At 26.4% G+C, this 19135-nt stretch overlaps 1 protein-coding gene across 1 annotated transcript in view; it reads right to left on the minus strand.

Moving 5' to 3' along the window:
• Positions 1–936: 936 nt before the first annotated feature.
• LOC107439843 (phagocyte signaling impaired) overlaps positions 937–19135 on the minus strand; it is a 36996-nt gene continuing 18797 nt past the window's right edge. The window contains exons 18-28 of the mRNA XM_016052561.3: positions 18567–18670; positions 16585–16637; positions 13623–13695; positions 12892–12934; positions 12597–12803; positions 12377–12503; positions 10252–10311; positions 5829–5926; positions 4489–4602; positions 3879–4022; positions 937–1754 (exon numbers count right to left, since the gene is read on the minus strand). Of these exons, the coding sequence (XP_015908047.1) occupies positions 1632–1754; positions 3879–4022; positions 4489–4602; positions 5829–5926; positions 10252–10311; positions 12377–12503; positions 12597–12803; positions 12892–12934; positions 13623–13695; positions 16585–16637; positions 18567–18670 (1146 nt within the window). The 3' untranslated portion in view covers positions 937–1631. The remainder of the gene's footprint in view (positions 1755–3878; positions 4023–4488; positions 4603–5828; positions 5927–10251; positions 10312–12376; positions 12504–12596; positions 12804–12891; positions 12935–13622; positions 13696–16584; positions 16638–18566; positions 18671–19135) is intronic.

A 19135-nucleotide genomic window follows, 5' to 3' on the forward strand; every position in this document is an offset into this window, starting at 1 on the left:
TTCTAGAAAATTGAAGCTGAAGTTGTGTACAGTGCTATACCTGTTTTAGAATTGCTTCTAGAACTCTTCAGGTTGGACTAAAAAAAATTTCTTCCCCAGCACCTGATAGATTTGTATTGGTTACAATAAAAATTTAATTTTACCATATTTTGTTTTAATTTGCTAAATATTTGACAGTTACTGCAACACTGTTTACAGATCAGATAACTTGTATTAAACATTTAGTTAAGGAAATGTTCAAGTAGTTAAGTCTATTCTATCAGATTTAGCACCAAATGAAAATTTGTAAGATTTTCAAAAAGCAAGTATTCAATGAAGTAAAAGCAATTTAGTTTCACTTATCAATAAATAATATTTACTTATATAAGGCTACAATTTAAGTCTAAAAGTTACATTATTAGTAGATAAATAAAAACATCCATTTACATCGAATTTATAATGCTCTAAAGCAATTCACTTTTGATTATTAAAATTAGAAATAACGGTATTAAATCCTTAAATTAATGAATAATCAATAAAAGTTTTAAACTCAGATTCATTTAGTGCTAATAACTATTTTTTTTGCACACACAAAAAAAAAAAAAAGGAACTCTAATAACTTTTGATCTAGTGACCTGATTGTCATGTTATCAAATACCATTTATAACCAAATATTTTTTTAGCATGAATATTCAAACCAATTTTTTTGTCAATATGATATATAGATTTTAATATCCTGAATAAAACTAAAATAAATAACACAAAAATTATAAATAAATATATATTTTTAAAAAAATTGGAAGTGAGACACTAAATTCTCTGATACTACATTATATTTTAATTTATTTAAATTTAATACTTATTACATTAAGAAATTTCATTTTTTACTTTTTTCCTGTGTCTTGGAACAATTTCCAACCCTGTATTGCATTCACATTTTTATTAAAAAGGCAAGAAGAGAATATAAAATTTATTTCAAATTCAGAAGAAATATTTTATTTAATTTTTTTTCTAAATGAAAAGATTGCTTTTGGGCACAAGAATACACAGAATATTTTTAATACTTTTTTCGTATTAAATTCAATACAAAAATATAAATATATTTATTGGACTTATAGCAGAATATATAATAAAATTGTAGCAACTTTGGTATTCAGGGGCGAGCGAATACATTACACAATATTTATACAATGAAACTTTTTTTTTTTTCAAAATGTATAATTTTTTTAAATTAAAAAAATGAAATTCAGTTTGCAAATCAGTGTTACACATAATATAATCTTTGGCATCAGAAGCAATTGGAAACTGAAAAGAAAGACAAAATTTATAACAAAAAACAATCATAATTTAGTCGATGTATCTTAATTTAGTCGAAGTACGAATGTATTTAAAAACACTTGTATAAGTTTTCTTTTAATTTATTTTACAAAATATAACTCCATCCTTTGACTTTCCCCCTCTTCACACGAGGCTTGGGATCCTAGATAGTAAAGTATAAAAACAGTTGAGGTAAGTAGTCCAGTTTTTTTTAAAATATGCACCTTTGGAAGGAGGCAATGGACGAAAATATGACTATATGTTCCTCTTCAGTTATTTTCATCCTCTTCACAGTTTTTATTAGGAAATATACAGTAAAATATGAAGTATGAACATCACCACTTTAATGATTGAATAAATCTCACTTTAACCATTAACGTGTCATCTAGTACTTTTAGAGAAGTGTTGTAACTTTCTTCCACTTTAGCAATTATCTCCTTCACAACATCCTCTCTGCCCTAAATAGAATTCAAAATAAATTACTATTCATAATTTGAGAGTGATAAGCATTTAATGAAGTATGTAAAGAAAAAGGTAGTTTCACATTAACATTTGATTGGTTTGAAACAATATGCTGATAAATCACACTTTTTTCAAAGTTGAAATACAAACAACAAACTGTTCTTCAGTATTGTTTATTGTTTACAGATAAATAAAATAAAAAAAATTATTAAAAATATACTATATGATATTATGGTTATATAATATTACAATTATATAGTTCAGATAAATTATATGGTTAAAATTTCCAAAACATATACAATATGATTAAACAATACAAAACGTAACAGCTGACTGCAAATGTAAAAATACCGTAAACCGGGGCGAGTCTACCCATTTTAGTTTTATTTAATTTTCACTATTTTAAATTGCAAATAAAAAATTTTTTACCGACGGAGGACTTAGTTCAGACTCTAAGGAAGATGGCGCTGTAGTAGTTTGATCCGTTTTTATTTATTTGGTGTCTTTTTAACCGACCTGTTCAAACGTCTTTTGAGAGATTTGTATTGAAAATCAGCAAACTTTTAGTTGGTGCTCCGTAAGTATATTATTATTATTACTATTTTCACTTTGGTTAAGTGATAAACTTATCTAAGACTAAGATTACATTAATTTTATATAAAAAAAAACAAAAAGAATGTAAGTTTTGCTGTTGTAAACAAAAAGCCAGAATTCGCGGGGCGAGTCTACCCATTCGTATTTAGTTTTAATAAAGCATAATAATATAATTTAGAACTTTGTTTATATTAAAATTAAGTCATTTTAAATGAATTTGAGTATATTATTTTAATTCTGCATTGATAAATTTATCATTAATAAGAAAATTTATAGGTTAAATATAAATGTAAATATAAAATATGTTTATTTTACCTATTTTTTCAATTTTTATATTACAAAATTAACTTTTTTTATTTAATGCAAGTTAAATAAATTATTATTTATAAATTATTATTACCTCCCAAAAGAATGGGAAAAGGATTTTTCATGATTCCCAATGTTTGAATTTCGATTTTGTTAATAATCTTTAATTATTATTATTTATTAATTATTTAATTGTAAATTTATATTAATTTTAATTTATTTTTATCAACAATAATCAGAAAAAAATGTTATTTTATAATGTTAATGATTATAAAAACAAAACTGTGATCAAAATGTGATAATCGATCAAATACTCAATTTGTGTTATTTTATGAATAAAAAAATGGAATATATAATAAAGTTATGAATTTTACTTCATAAATATCCTATATAGTAACTAAAATAACAATTTAATAGTAAAATTTGATTATTTACAAAGTTAACATTAATTTTATTAGAATGGGTAGACTCGCCCCATACGAGAGATTTGTCAGCAGTTCTATTAAAATATACAGTAACAGCGTAACTGTTAATATTTTCTAAAATCGATTTCACAGCTTTAAAGAGGGATAAATAGCGATTCTGAAACACCTATTAAAAGCCTTTTTTTTAATATTTACAAAAGTTTGACCACTTGAAAGTTGACAAACTGAAAAAATGGGTAGACTCGCCCCGGTTTATGGTAGTATTTTTCTGAAGAAAAAAAAAATTAAATCTTTTGAAAAGATGGCTAATTATACTGTCCAAAACCCATAATTTAAAATACTTTCTGACATGCCAGTATGAAATACTCAGAGCAATGCAAAATAAAAGTCTTTGTTATCTAATTAAATATAAGTGTTTCTAAAATTAAAAGAAAAGTATGTCACATGCAAGTACTGTTTAATTGGAAAAATTTTAGTGACACTTGAGTTTGAACTACATATTTCCTTCAGCTTTTTTTTTATTATTATTTATTAATAGAACATTTCATTGGAGAAATAAAAAATTTGAACAAATGCTCTACTTTTTATTTATAAACAAGGGCCTCCTAGTGGGATTTGTGAGCCATAGTCTGATAATATCTTAACATTTACAAACCAAATAAATTTAACAAAATAAACTAATATACATTAATAAGTAATTTGGCTTTAACATTAAGAAAACAGCAATAAAAAAATAAAAATTAGTAAAAAATTGAATGAAAAAATATTTCTTATATGAGAAATAATTTTTATTACCTTTATACACTTTGAACTATCTGACATTATTCCTAAATGTGATGCTAAATCAGAGCTAGATTGACTATTGAGCAAATCATGTAAATTATTTCCAAAATCTTCCATATCATTGATTAGATCAGTTACATGTTGAAATGTTTCGAGCTGTTAGGAATAGAAAGCAGCAAAAGTAAATATATAAGTACACTTATGACACAATAAAAAAAAAAATCAAATTGTGAAAAAGAGAATTTTTACACTTATGACACCTCGTGAATGTTTGTGCAAAAAAGATGTCAGCTTGGCTGCCAACTCTATGCTTGTATTAAGATTTTAACATTTTTAAAGTTTTAATAAAATTTGTTTTTTCAAGTATATTCCTCATTTAATTTTTTTTTTTAAATTAAAACAATTTAAACTAATACACAAAATACCAGAAAAAAACTATTAATGAGGTTGTTGAATAGTGAAGAAATTAAATGAATCTCTACTTATAATAATAAATTCCTATATTATTTCATTACCACAAGGAGAATCTCTTAAAAAGCTCATAAGTTGGCAGCTATGTGTAAGATTGCAAAAAATTATACAGATATTCAGTTAATAAGTCATTAAGAAATGCACAACTTACTGTTATTTGTGGAACATTGTCTTTTCTCTTTTTTCCTTTACGCATTAGAGAATTTCGAGCAGGCTTCAATAATGCAAAACAAACACTAACTAATAATAGACTTAAGCTTAAAGTCTGCAAAAATAAAATAAAAAATTCATTAAGAAGTAATCAGTAAGTAAAAAGTAATAAATAATATTCATGAAAGTAAGAATAGGTAAATGAAAAAAATTTTTTTTTGCTAAAAGTATCTAATATTTGATAAAAATGTGAGATGAACATGCTTGATTTCATTCAATTGTGATACTGCAACAGTGTAAAATGATAAAATACTGTGAGCTACATTAAAAATTATACATAGCAAATCTTAAGAAAGGATTTCACAAAAACTAAAAAATATTTTTTTTTAACTTTACCACGGAACAAACTAATGAACTTTATTAAATGCAAATTATTTAAGATAAATATCATACCTGCATACATTTTAAAATGGAAATAGTTTTCTTTTTTCAGAGTTAGGATAAATTTTTATTTATGTCAGTCTAATTAGGGCAAAAAAATAAATAAAAAAGTTAAAATGTTTCTAGTTTATAAACCAAAAAACATATTAAAATAAATAACAATATATATATATANATATATATATATATATATATATATGAATATTTTCAGCTGATGAAAGATTAAAAATCAATATTAAACTTATGTAACATTCATAGAAATTATTAAAATATGTTGAGTAAACTGTATGAAATAATAACTTTTAACTTTTGTATTAAATAATTTTCTAACTTGCAGCAATTTTTTGTACCAGATTTGGTATAACAACTAACTAGTCTCCTCACAAATGTAGTGCCTATGTAATATGAATATATTACATAGTAAAGAAAAACATCCAAAAACATTTTCCAACAAAAAATATTTTTAATCACTTCCCAAGGGGAAAAAAATCATAATTAGGATCTGAGCAGGAATAAATTTTTTTCTCCATCATTTAAAGTTATTAATTTATAAACATAAAATCAATAAAATTCAAAAACTTTACACAATCATGATAAAATAACTAGTTTCTGACTAATATTGCAGAGAAAATTGTAAAAAAACATGCTTTTTTTAAAATTTAGTCGACAATCGACACGGCAAAGAAAAAAATTTTTTTTTTAAGAGATAGAAAAGTAAGCACTTTTTACAAACCCCAAATAAAAAAAGCACCATTAAGCACTTTTTAAAAACGCTACACACCTTGTAGTAGGTATCTACAGAGAGCAAATATTTGACAAATGATTACATACACTAAAAATCAATAAATAAAAAAAAAAGACTTTAGAGACAAAAATTTTTTGTGTACAAAAATTATTTACCTCAACAGCATTAGCAGTATCTTCGAAGAAAACTTTGACTTGAGTAGGATTTAGAGAATCTTTGTCTGGACTTACATCCCGTATTCTTTCGAATAACACTAGAAGAAAAATTCCAATTATTAGTACCTTTCTGCATTAAGAACATTATTTAGTAAAAAAAATATAATAGGAAAATTGCGAAAAAAGAACTTTTTCATATTCAATACAGTGATGTCAAACAACTAGTAACTGTGGGTTACTACTTATTCACTAATACAACAACACTAGTTGATTAGATCAATTAGAAGGAAAAAAAATATATAAGTCATATGTGACTACAGAATTTCGTAGGATTGTATTAAATGTCAGGTTCAACAGCAGAAGAACCAGATTTGGCTAACTGGGCCAAAGCTACAATGTGACAAAATCAAATAGAGTAATGAACTAAGCCTGAAGGAGTCCTGTGACACAAAAAAAATCACTTAAACTTGCAAGTGTTGTAAACATTTACCTGATTGCCAACATTAAAAGCAATTCAGATCAAGTTTCCACATGACATAATTCCTAATATGATTATAATTCTTTTATCAATCTTTAAAAAATTCCGTAACAGAAAAATTAACAGTACAAATTAAAATAAAAACCAATAATAACATTTGATTCATCATTATCAGGAGCATAAGGACTCAATTCTGATCGATTAACCAAAATTTTATCATATTTTTATCTTTTCAATGCATTTTGTATAAACTTTTATTGAAATGAAAAAAGTTATAATAAAAAATACATTTGACACAGTTGCTAGATAAAAACTGCCATTAGAAAATGAAAGCAATTTATTTAGCAATAAATTATTATTTTACAAAAACAAAAAGAGGAATAATTACACTCTGGCATTTAAACAAATTGAACTCTTCTAGTTCTACGTCCAGCAATGGTTGAAACGATTTAGTACGCTTTACATGCATAGTGTTACAGAATTTACCCATTAAATAAAATTTTTTTTTAAAGCAATAACTTTTTAGCACAAATGAATTTTTTACCTAATTATCTACATATTTCAATATTTGGAAAAGATCTCATCTTCATAACTAAAGTTTTATGATTACAAGATCACAACATTGTTATCACAACATGTTTATTAGGATCACAACATTAAAAATAGCGACATTTTTATTATACTTACTATAGCAAAACTACAAATAACATTATGGAATACTAATCCCCCCAAAAATGATTATTCATGTAATGGATAGCTAATATTACAAGGCTAAATTTAATTTAAAAAAGTTAAGGCTTCAGAAGAAAAAAACATTATACAAAGCTATTTAGTAATTTAATAATTTATGAAAATTTTCATGCCATGATATATTAGTTTTTCATATAGTATTAAGATTTCTATTTAGATTGGTCCTGGCACTGAGTAATTTAAATAACTGGAATTCTAGTGTAATTTTTTGGAAACAGAACAATATCAGATTGTATAAAAAATGGAGCTTAATGACACAAAAGTGCCAAGAAATCAGTGCCAAGCTCAAGGTAGATAAAGAAACTTACAATAATAAATAATTTATGTATCAAAAAAGAGTAAGCACTGTAAGCTCCAAAGATTGATGCAAAAATAGAAAGGACAATCAATGTCGCTTTGATCAAAAATATATACAGTGGAGCATCGTTTATACGACGATCACTTATACGACGTTTACATTTATACGACGTTTTAGTGTGGTCCCAAATCATTCCTATTCATTTTAATGTAAAAATATATCGTTTATACGACGCACAGAATCGGTTATACGTCGCTTTTTAGATTTTGTTCACGTTTACTTAATTTTTTATTTTTTCTTGTGTATTTTAAAAAAGGGCGGAATTTGCCAACATGAGTGATACAGAAAAGGGTGCCAACAAGAATGCTTGGATGCCGACCGTAATTTTTACTAGATGACTGAAAAAACTTGACAATGTTATGAAGAGGGAAAAAATAAAAATTTTGCTATTCATCGACCAATGTCCAGTGCACCCATCGATACTAATTATTTTGGGAAATGTAAAAACTCTCTTTTTTCCTGCAAATTGCACAAGTGCGCTTCAGCCATTAGATTTGGCCGTGATTAGAATTTAAAATTTCAACATAGAAAGCAGTAAGTTCAACTCGCTATTCAAAGCATTGCATTGTAGAGACTAATAGCAAGAAAATATAATTAAAAGTAACATACATTCAAATTGCTCACTGCAATTTTTCTTCTTTGGTTATTTGTTTGTTTTGCTTTGTCTAATTTAGAAATTTATGCAAATCAACACGCTAAACATTAAAATTAACTGAAAACAGAGTTAGTTTCAGTTTTAGAAGTAAAAATCGATTATACGACGGTATCGTTTATACGACGTTTTTCGGTGGTCCCTTCGGCGTCGTATAAACGATGCTCCACTGTATTTACAAAATGTTCGAAATTAACGGATCTATATCAATTTGTTCAGAGAATTGTATTCTTTTTCATATTTTTAACCAGTATTTTTTTTTATTTAAATAAGGCGAGGTAAGTCAAGTTCTTGATTGAAGTTATTTGATGTCACTTGCAAAAGAGCAACAAATTCCAATTTATCACAGGAGAATAATTAGATTCCTGGGAATCGTAAAAAATGTTTTCCGGGTTAAAACAATTGCGTGAAGCAAAAAATAAAAAAGCAATATACAGTAGAGTGCCGATTATCCGAGCTGCTCGGGACCGAACGTGGTTTGGATAATGAAATGTTTGGATAATTGGAAAGTTGTTTAAAACCTAGTTTAAATGATTATTATTTATGCACCAACTTCCCTCACACTTTTTCTAGGCTCAGGACTGGCAGTACTATCTAAAATAGCTCTGGCGAGTTTAAGACTTTTTTTTCTTCAATTTTAAATATATTTTTTAAAACTTTTTTTTCCAATTTGAATCCTTTTTTTTTATCATATTTCGGCTTTTTTATAATTTTTTTTGTAAATTACTGATTTTACCACATTTTTCTTTATTTTCCAGTGCAAAAGATATCCAGCAAAGACTTTTGTTTCAAAGAACATGCTCTTTTTTGTGCAGCCATATCCCTTATTCTTTTTAAATAAATCAACTGAATTGGATTAAGAATAAGAATTAATTAAGAATTTTATTCCAAGATTCAGGATTCCAAGCACTGTAATTGGATCAACATCATTTTGACGTTCTAGGCAATTCATTGCAATATCTAATGAATTGCATGCTTCTTATGAGAAGGTCCACGATCTTGAACTTGATCATGTACTTCTTCCTCTTAATCTGAGGAGTCCCGATTTTCATTCAAAATTTCAGAAACAATTTCATGATAATTTAAAATTTGAAATCCTGAGTCGTTTTCAGTGTCTTGACACCAGTCTTCTATTTCTTCTGCTGTATAACATGGCATATTTTCACCCGAAAGATCTACCGATTCACAAACTGCAGTTTCGTTTGTTTTTCTGATAAGAATTTTATTCCAAGATTTAAGATTCCAAGCACTGTAATCACTAATCATTAACCATGAGTGACAACTACCCATCCACCAATTGTAGAATTTCGGCACTTATCTATTCATAAACACATTCCGCTTTCCAACAATTGTAAATTGTCAAAATGAAGCTCGCATTCTTTGATGATAATTTTCAGTTGAAGGGGTATGTAGGTTTAACTGTATAACAATACATGTATGTATGGCTCCCAGAAGAAAACTGCTGAAAAAGGTTGTAAATTAAATATGGTCTTCCGATGTAGTAGATATTATCTATTCCTCTAAATTTAGAAAAATTGTCGATAAGTTAAAAAAAATTCTAAACTTAAAAAAGAGAAGAAAAAAAGCAAATTCGGATTTAGTTCGGATAATCGGCACTCTACTGTATATCATGTGACAGATTTGCTTACGGTAGTAGATGGGTATGCAAGAGAGAAAAGGAGGGGGGGGGGATTCTTGCTTTCTTATTGATGTGATCATTAGCAACAGATAATCATTGCAGTCTTTTACTTCTATCCCCCTCCATTCAACAGCAGCCAGTTTGCAGTTTCAACTTCTTAACATCATAATTCCAGTGATTCTAAAGTTGTAAATGCGATCTTAAGATAATGTTTTATATGCTTGAAAGTTTTTGAGTTAGTTTTCAGTTGTAAAACGCCATTCTTACATTGTTAATTTTTTATAATTTTTAAAATGCTTTCATTTAATAGCAGTTAAATGCAAAAAATGAGACTAAAATTGAAAACATGACAAATATAACACATAGCCTTTCTGCAAAAAATTACTGCAGGTAGATTTTCCCAACAATATGAAAATAATTAAAATCAATGAATATTACTTAATTTTTCACAAAATTTTAGATGCCTGGGCAATACAGCCTTGGAATGATGTTAGCGAAAAACAGCCTTAAGAAACTGAAAGAGCAATTTGAAGACGATATACTTACTTTGATAATTATTCCTAATTTCATTGATTATACTTAGGTCTTTTACACTTTCAGAAGTATCTGTAAAAAGATTTATTAAAATTAGAAATTTATCCAGCTATTTTAAGTATTAATTGAACTAAATATATGATATAAAAATACATGATATAATCATGTTTTTTAATGTCGACAAGGGCTTTACAATAAAGGGATTTTTAAGTAGTTTTTTTTTAATTTTTTTAAGAGCTTAAAAAAGATAACTAACTATAGTAAGGACGTCCTTGTTACACAATAGTATAAGTGTAGATTATGGAGCAATTACTATAGTATATAAATGCATTCCAAAACAATGATATAGCTTTTTCCATATATATGTATATATTCTTTTTAATCGGGCGGTAACTGTGACTCAAGATAAAAAAAACTGAAAATTCTTTGTGCAAAAAATTTTCAACAATCTATATATCATAAATATTTCGTATTTACCAATTTATTAAAAATAAGATTTATAATTAAATAACCTACCAATGAAGTAACTTATTTAAGAAAAATCTTAGTTGTTACAAAAATCTCGAAGTTGGATTTTTAAAATCGTGTGAATATAAATAATCGGGACATTGGATTTTAAAATTTTGTGAATATGAATTGTGAAATTGTATTTTTAAAACACGTAAATATTAATCGCAATATTGAATTTTGAAAATGCAAGAACACGATTCGGGAAATTAGATTTTAAATTGGTGTGAATACGAATCGTGTCACTGGATTTTAAAAATAAGAGAATGGAAATCGCAAAATTGATTTTAAAAATGCATAAATACAAATCACAACATTGGATTCTTAAATCATGAATGTGAATCACAAAGTACAATTTTTAAACCACGCGAACAAATCACAATATGTAACTCATAAATTAGGCAAAATACAAAAATTGAGGTTTGATGTTCGAATGAATACAATTGAGTGTAATAACGTTTAACTTCAAATACAAAAATGCTACGATTCACAATGAATCAGATGAATAACAAAAGACTAGAGGAAAGGGTCTAAACAACTATTCCTCATGATGTTATCCATTTATAATGAACCATCTTGAATTCTCTAGGAAAAATGAAAGAGTAACCTCCTACTCTTATACTAAGTGCAGTATGTGATCAAAAGGATTCCGAAACACTAATTTTCATTACATAGAATTAGAAGGCTTAATTAAGTCAATCTTATGAAATGTTTGAAAGCTGCATCTACTCTTTATGGGGAAGTGTTGTTGCAATAAGCGATCAAAAGGATTCTGAAACACTAATTTTCATTATATAGAATTAGAAGGCTTAATTAAGTCAATCTCATGAAATGTTTGAAAGCTGCATTCACACTTATGGGGAAGTGTTGTTGCAATAAGCGATCAAAAGGATTCTGAAACACTAGTTTCAATATATAGAATTAGAAGGTTTAATTAAGTCAAACTTATGAAATGTTTGAAAGCTGTATTCACTCTTACGGGGAAGTGTTGTAACAGGTGATTTATTTTGGAGTTAAAGTAGGTTGCATTCACATTCCTCTTTTTGCTAGGCCTAAATTTCGCAATTTTAGACATAAATGTTACTTAGCAAAAATGACTGCTCGTAACCAAGGAAATGCCACCTGCTAAGAATAGAAGTTAAAAATCTTGAAGAAAGTTGATATAAGAATAATGTGTTTTATCAAAATAAGTCCAGTAAAACCAACAAGGCAACAAGGTAAAAACAAATATTTAATATAGTTTTGTGTACTCATAAAATAGCGACCACTTTTTAACACCCAATTTCATTTAGACCACAGGGGTTGTTATATCAAGGGTCAACCGTACTACAATCAAAAGGTAAAAATTCAAAAGCAAGAATTTTATTAAATTCTGGCCTTCCCAGCCTAAATTTTATAAATTAGTGATGAATCAAATTTATGGATTAGTAATAAATTCTCAAAATATTAGTTATCAGGCAATAACCATCAATAAGTAATTGTTAATACTGAATATAGATTTTCAATAAATTAATAAAGCATATACACAAATCATAAAGATTAAATTCATATTGCTGAATAATAACTTTATACAGTTTAGTAGCAATTTTAATGAAGAATTTTACAGTCTTAATGAAAACATCAAAATTACCTGTTGAATAACCTTCTGTTAAACTATGAATGTAATGAACTAGCTTAGCTGATGATAAAAATATATCTATATGAGGGCCATTTAAATATTTCATAATTCTGGAAGGACCCAGGCAAGAAACTGGAAACTAAGATTAAAAAAAACAAACATTCAAGTTAGTAAAAAAAAAAACTAAGCAAAAGGATCATTATAAAAAATGTATACTTATTTAAAAACTTACAACAGATGTTAACAAGTCATCTTTGTTAACAGAGTCCACACTACTTTTTAATGAACAAATCAATTTATTTAATGTATCGGCCATGTGATGTTTCACACCATTTGAAATATTATTCTCTATATTATTATTTACAATATTCGGCTTATTTAAATAATATGCTGCAGCTACAATTTGGAGAGTAAAGTTTCTAATATTTAACCACCACATCTGCAAAATAAAATAAAAAATATTATTTTCAAGTAGAACAAAAAAAAATTTTTTTTTAAAGCTTAAAAAGAACAATAACTATACAAACCCTTTCTTGGTGAGATTTCTCAGTTTGTTCTTCTAGTATTTTTCTAAGTAAGAAGAAAAGAAACTCATAATACAATATTTTAAAAAATATCTATACTTTTTGATCACATATATGCATCCACACTAGTTCCTTAACTAAATACTAAAGCGTTGACATATTTTCAGTTATGCAAATCTGTATGCACTAAGATGAAATTTTTTCTTTACTCAATTAGTGCATACACACATAAAAAGTTTGGAAACTGTCAATTATGTCGTGAAATGTAAATCAAATCAAAATCGTGGGGGGAAAAAAAGACATGCAATATTTAATTTTTTTTTAAAGCTATCCAATGATGCCATACTCGATCTTCCATCCTTATCCCTCTGAAGAGAAGTGGAAGATATCATTTGGATTCCTCAAATCTCACTTTTTCGTTTTGATTTACATATCTTGAGATATATAAGAGTTTCCAAAATTTTCATACACCCTGTACATACATGGGATTAAAAATTAAGAAAATAAGTTACTGCATTCCATTTTCCTGAAAATAACCAATCATATTGTCGAACAGAATAAATATTGGGGAACATATTCAATGCACACATAAATGCAGATTGAAAAAAATAAAAAATTTCAAGCTTCATGAAGAAATAACATGAAATTATTAAAACGAATGTCTTAAGTATTTAAATACACATTTTAATACTCCTCAAAGAAAATTGTAATTTTAAAAGTAAGTATAAAATTACCTTTCTCTTAGAGTATTTAGATTATAAATTGATATGTCACGTGTATCTACAAGCTCCTTCGTAGGCCTATGATCTAGAGAGAGAAAAAAAAAAAACAAGACAATTTAACTATTTTTGAGTAAAAATAGCAATAAGAACAAGCAAATAGTTAAAAAGTTTATTAGTAATTACATACTAAAATCTAAAATATAAATAGCTAATTTACAACTTTTTTGGAGGGAAAAATAGTAAAGAATGTTATGTGATAGTTAAGACCATGCTAGTTTGTACTAAATGAGCAAAAGTGTCTCAACAGAAATTCCGATAAACTAAAATAAATGGAAAATTATAGGCTTATGGGAAGAAGAAAAAAAATCTGGTTAAGATTTTTCAGGAAAACAAATGAGAAAGATTGCATATAAAATGCTGGATATGAGAGTAGAGGTTAGAAATGAGAATCTGACAGTTAGGCATCAATGCCACCTTTTTCTAAGTTACCAAAACAATTCAGCTAGGCAAAAACCAAAAATATTTTAAACCACAATATTTATTCTTTTTTCTTAATTATGATAATAAAAATAAATAAACATTTTCAGAAAATGAATATTCTGAAAATGTATTCACAAACACCTAACCTCTTGTATTTTGTAAAAATACATCAGGGTTGGGTGTCCGAAAAATAAAATTTCAGAACAATTTTGAGGACACTTATTCAAGGTAATTTACTCTTTCTGCATGTATATAAAATTATATTTACAACATACTTAGAAACAAATTTAAACAATAAAAATTAAAAACTTAAGATATATACAATATTTACATAATGCACAACATATCAGTACTCTCAAACTTGAAAAATAAAAATGAAATTAACTTCTAACATTAGCTTAGAAAAAATATAATTAAAATATGATAAACTATCACTCGAATTACATTTATTAACTTCACAAATAAAATTTTACTATGGACACATGGTTAAATAATATTTTTTTATTTAAACTATATCATGAATAGTTTTTTGGAGGCACTAAATACACTTTTATTTGTAGCATCAACTATCACTTGAGCAACTTTAATATCCCTCCACTTTTTGAAACAGCTAGATTAAATCTTTCATTATCATCTCTAAGCAAACAATGCCACTATTTTCTTTTCGAATTAAATTATTTTCAGTCTTAGTCAGCTCAGCTAACTTTGCTCATTTTTAAATAGCGTGGATACAAATCTCAATGTGTGATTTTTAAATTGTGAAAATATGAATCTCAATATAAGAATTTTTAATGGTGAATACAAATCACAAGGTGGAATTTTTAAATTGCGTAAATTCAAACCACACTGTATGATATTTGAAACAGGTGAATACAAATCTCATCGTGACACTATTCTAGAGGAAAGAAATGAGAAATACAGATGTTAGGATAAAAAGATAAGGAGAAAAAACTTCTCTCTTTCAACACAAGCGGAAACTCAAGCGTGTGGCATCGCACCCATGACTTCTGGACTGGACATCCAAAGATATTAGGCGTGGGGAATAATTCGAAATAAAGAAAAGATCTATCAGAGATAAAGAAAGACTAGTCCATAAATTGTTAATTCAATTGACTAAAATATTTTCTTTTCACCATACAAAATCAAATATTTCTCTAATGGTAATAGTTTTTAACTAATCTTAAGTTTTAACTTCATTAAAACATAATTAGTTGAATAACTATTGTTTTTGAGCAAAAATAAGACATTTTCTTAACTGTAGAAAAATTATATTCAAGTGATATACATATGATACATAAAGGTATAAATAATAAAGAACGAAGTTAAAAATGATGTTAGAATATTTAGAGCATTGAAACATTATAACTAGAATTATGAGCTTAATTAATAATGTAATCCACAATCAGAAACTAATTTTGGCCAAATATTAATTGTAGATTATTTATCTATTATGATACTAATTATTTTATCCATTATATATAATCATAATATACATACATACGTATATCATTGATAGAATTGTTGATTTTTGAATGATAAGAGTTTTATTCTTCAGCTCATCAACTACAAACTTCTTAAGGGGTCTAAGCTAAATATATTTATAGAAAACCTGGTGGTTTGTAACAGAATGATGTATTAAGAGCAAAACCATGGAGGAGTTAATTAGATGAAATATTTAAATTGCTATAAAAGATGCCAAGAAAAAAAAATTATATTTGGAAATTGGTACTTAAACTTTTAGATTACTTCAGGAATTCTCAAATGCTTCATATTATTAGATATTTTATACTTGATCAAAAACACCAATTCTGTACAATAGACTAAATACTGAGCAGTAATAAAATAGTAGGTGTATTCCAATATATAATAGGAAGAATTAGAAAAAGTTGTTAGAAATTTAGTTGAAAGAAACCATCATGAATTAATAAACAGATCAAGAATAGTTTGCACATGAAAATTTTGCCGGAATAGCATTCACATAAAGATAAAGTTTTTATCATATGTTTTAAATTATAAGCTTGAAATAATTTGAGTAATAATATTATTTTCAAAAAATTTTAAAAAAAATTATACTTCATTTATTTTAAGCAACTTTTATACTTGGTTCAATGTTTGCCAATTATAATCAGTAGAGAAGAAAAAACATTAAAGTAAAACATGAAAGTTAACATTAAACAACAAATTTCATTTTTCATTGGGTTAAAAAAAAAAAAATTCTTCACAGTGTAATTTGTTTTTAGAACATATTTTTTGCTCAACAGATTTTCTTGCTCAATATACAGTTAAAAAATAATTAACTACGAACTTAGAAAAAAATCTAACTTATTACTTGGCAGTTATGAAAATAATTTTTTTTATTTATTATTTTTCTTAAGAGATTACAAACACATTTTTGTTGAAAAAGAAAACTAGAAATTTTTCTTAATTGAGAAATTATAATACACATTCATTACATCATTATGCAATATTATGTATGAGTAACATTTTTATTTACCTTTTTCAGGATCAACATCCATGGCACTTACAACTCTTTCCAAGTCTTGCAGACTAAAATATATAAAATATCTTATAAGGAAATAGAAGAAAAAAATAACATAATATATAATAATTCAAACATATTACTTATGTGCCAAATAATATTTTAGCAAATAAGTAACATGCGTGAAATTTTAAGATTTTCATTATTCATAAATTTCATTGACCCGTGTGTTCATTTTTCTTTTACTTAAGATTAACCAAGTTAAACTTGTTTCTCCACCAAGACAGAAATTAACCATAAAACGACAATATTTATAATAAAACTTAGTAAAACAAACAACTCAGGGACCAAGAAAATTGAGATACCTAATAATATTCACTGAAAAACATCAATACTGAAAATAAAATCATATGGATAAAAACTCAAAGGAATTATAGATACTTAAATTTTAATCATGATAAAATTAAAATTCAGAGTTTAATGTAATTGACATGATAGATCATATCATAAGTCTAATAAAACAATCATATTTCAACTTGCGGTGAAAATTCCAAGAATGAGTTACAAAAAAACTGTTTCGAATTCAGTTCATGTTATCATAGCAGCCCACGTGGATAGGAAAAAATCCAGTATATTTTACAAAATACTATAAATTTCATGATAACTGTTATATAATGTACTAAATATCTAACACATAGGGAATATTAGGGATTTTTATAGTCATAAAAATAGAAAAATTGGGATATTTTTCAGTTATGATTGACATTAAACATACTTGAAATGTTATATATTATATATACTCATAATTTTGAATATTTAAAGGCATTTAAGTCATCAAAAATATTACATAGTACATCACATAGATTATTTTTAATTAATTTAAAAAGGAAGTTCAGAATAAAAATAAAGTGAACATCTTATAACAAAAAAAGTTTTGAACTGATTTCTATAAATGAGGTTCGTTTCAGTAATACTTACTTAAATATTCAAGCAAGCAAGCAATAATCAGTATGAAAATTCTATTTCAATTGGGATTTTTTAAGGAAACTTACTCAATTTTAGAGAATTTTCTAAAATGTACAAAAACCAGAAGACTTTTAATTAAACCATTAGACCAGGAGAAACTGGAAAAATCCAGTAGAGTTGGCAGCTATGTATTATGAAATACATCACTGAGGAGTAACATATACTACAAAGAATCCTGTATTAACAACCTGTAAAGTACTGTAATGTATATCTAAGTATCTAGCACCCTTAACATCATACACTCATCAACCCCAATCATGGATCAATTTATCTCAGACAATAAAAACACAAAATAATGCAATCAACTATAATCAAACACCATCATGATGAAATACTTCTTTAGCAAGTGCATAGTCATGAGACTGTTTGGGATTTTGAAAATTTCCGTTATGTGAGTTGTCTGCTCTGAAAAAGTTTCACTATAGTAGCTTTTTTAACTCTCGCTTTTTTAGAGTTTGTTAATGATGAAGCACTGAAATGCAATTTTAATTTCATGAGAAATTATTATTACATAAAATATTAATTATAAAAATTTCATTTTTATTAACCTGTGAAGCAACAGAGAGAACAAAAAAAAGCAATACTTTAAAAATAACCAGAATTATCAGTAGCAGCAGAAAACATGAAATACTTAGAATATGAAAAAGTAGAAGTGATTATTTGTTGTCTCCAAATTTTATTTTTATAATCTATCATATATGACAGAAACAAGGAAAAGAAGGATTCATGCTACTTTAGTCTACTTAGTGCATCACCTTCTTTAATAATACTTTGGGATTAGCCTGAGTAGCAACAAAAGCTAATAATGAGAGGCATACAAATTCTGAGCATTTACAAAAATTAAGAAATGCAACAGAAAGGCAACAGCCACCTCTGCTTTACAACTCGATAGGAAAAAAAGTTCTGGGTAACCCAAGAACTTTGTACTCATTCCTCACAGCAACACTATGAATTATACTAAAAAATATTACTTTTTTGTTTCTAGAAGAAGATCTAAAATTTTCTTTTCAGCAATTACTAAGGCATAATGTAAAGAGTTATTCATCTTTTCCCTGAACTTGATAAACTCAGGTATCTAAGAAAAGATAAACAAAATTATTTTATAGGATTCTCATAAAGCCAATATAAATTTTAATTTATTATGGTTGTAAACTATGACAAAAAGAATAATAAACAGATTTCTTACAATACATTTATACATTATTATGTTGTCACCCTTTCTAAAAACATAACTTAAGAAAATCTTGATTTGAAGCATAACTTTTGAAAATTAAACACCACTTTTTTAACGAAAATCTTAACAAGTATTTTCTAAATGTAAACAACAAGAAAAATCAATATATCATTAATTATACAATTTCAAGTGAAAGAAGAATCTCTGGGGGCAATGATTACGCAACAAAAACCAAAAGGGATTCTGATTTTAATAAACTCAAACTAATTGCCTATATTTCAATTTAGCATCCAATTTGTTTCTTAAGATTTGTTGAGTCTTAAAAAAATTATAAACTAATAAAAAAAAAAACTTTATCTTTAGAAT

Source organism: Parasteatoda tepidariorum, chromosome 3 (genome assembly GCF_043381705.1).
Source record: "Parasteatoda tepidariorum isolate YZ-2023 chromosome 3, CAS_Ptep_4.0, whole genome shotgun sequence".
Lineage (NCBI taxonomy): Eukaryota > Metazoa > Arthropoda > Arachnida > Araneae > Theridiidae > Parasteatoda > Parasteatoda tepidariorum.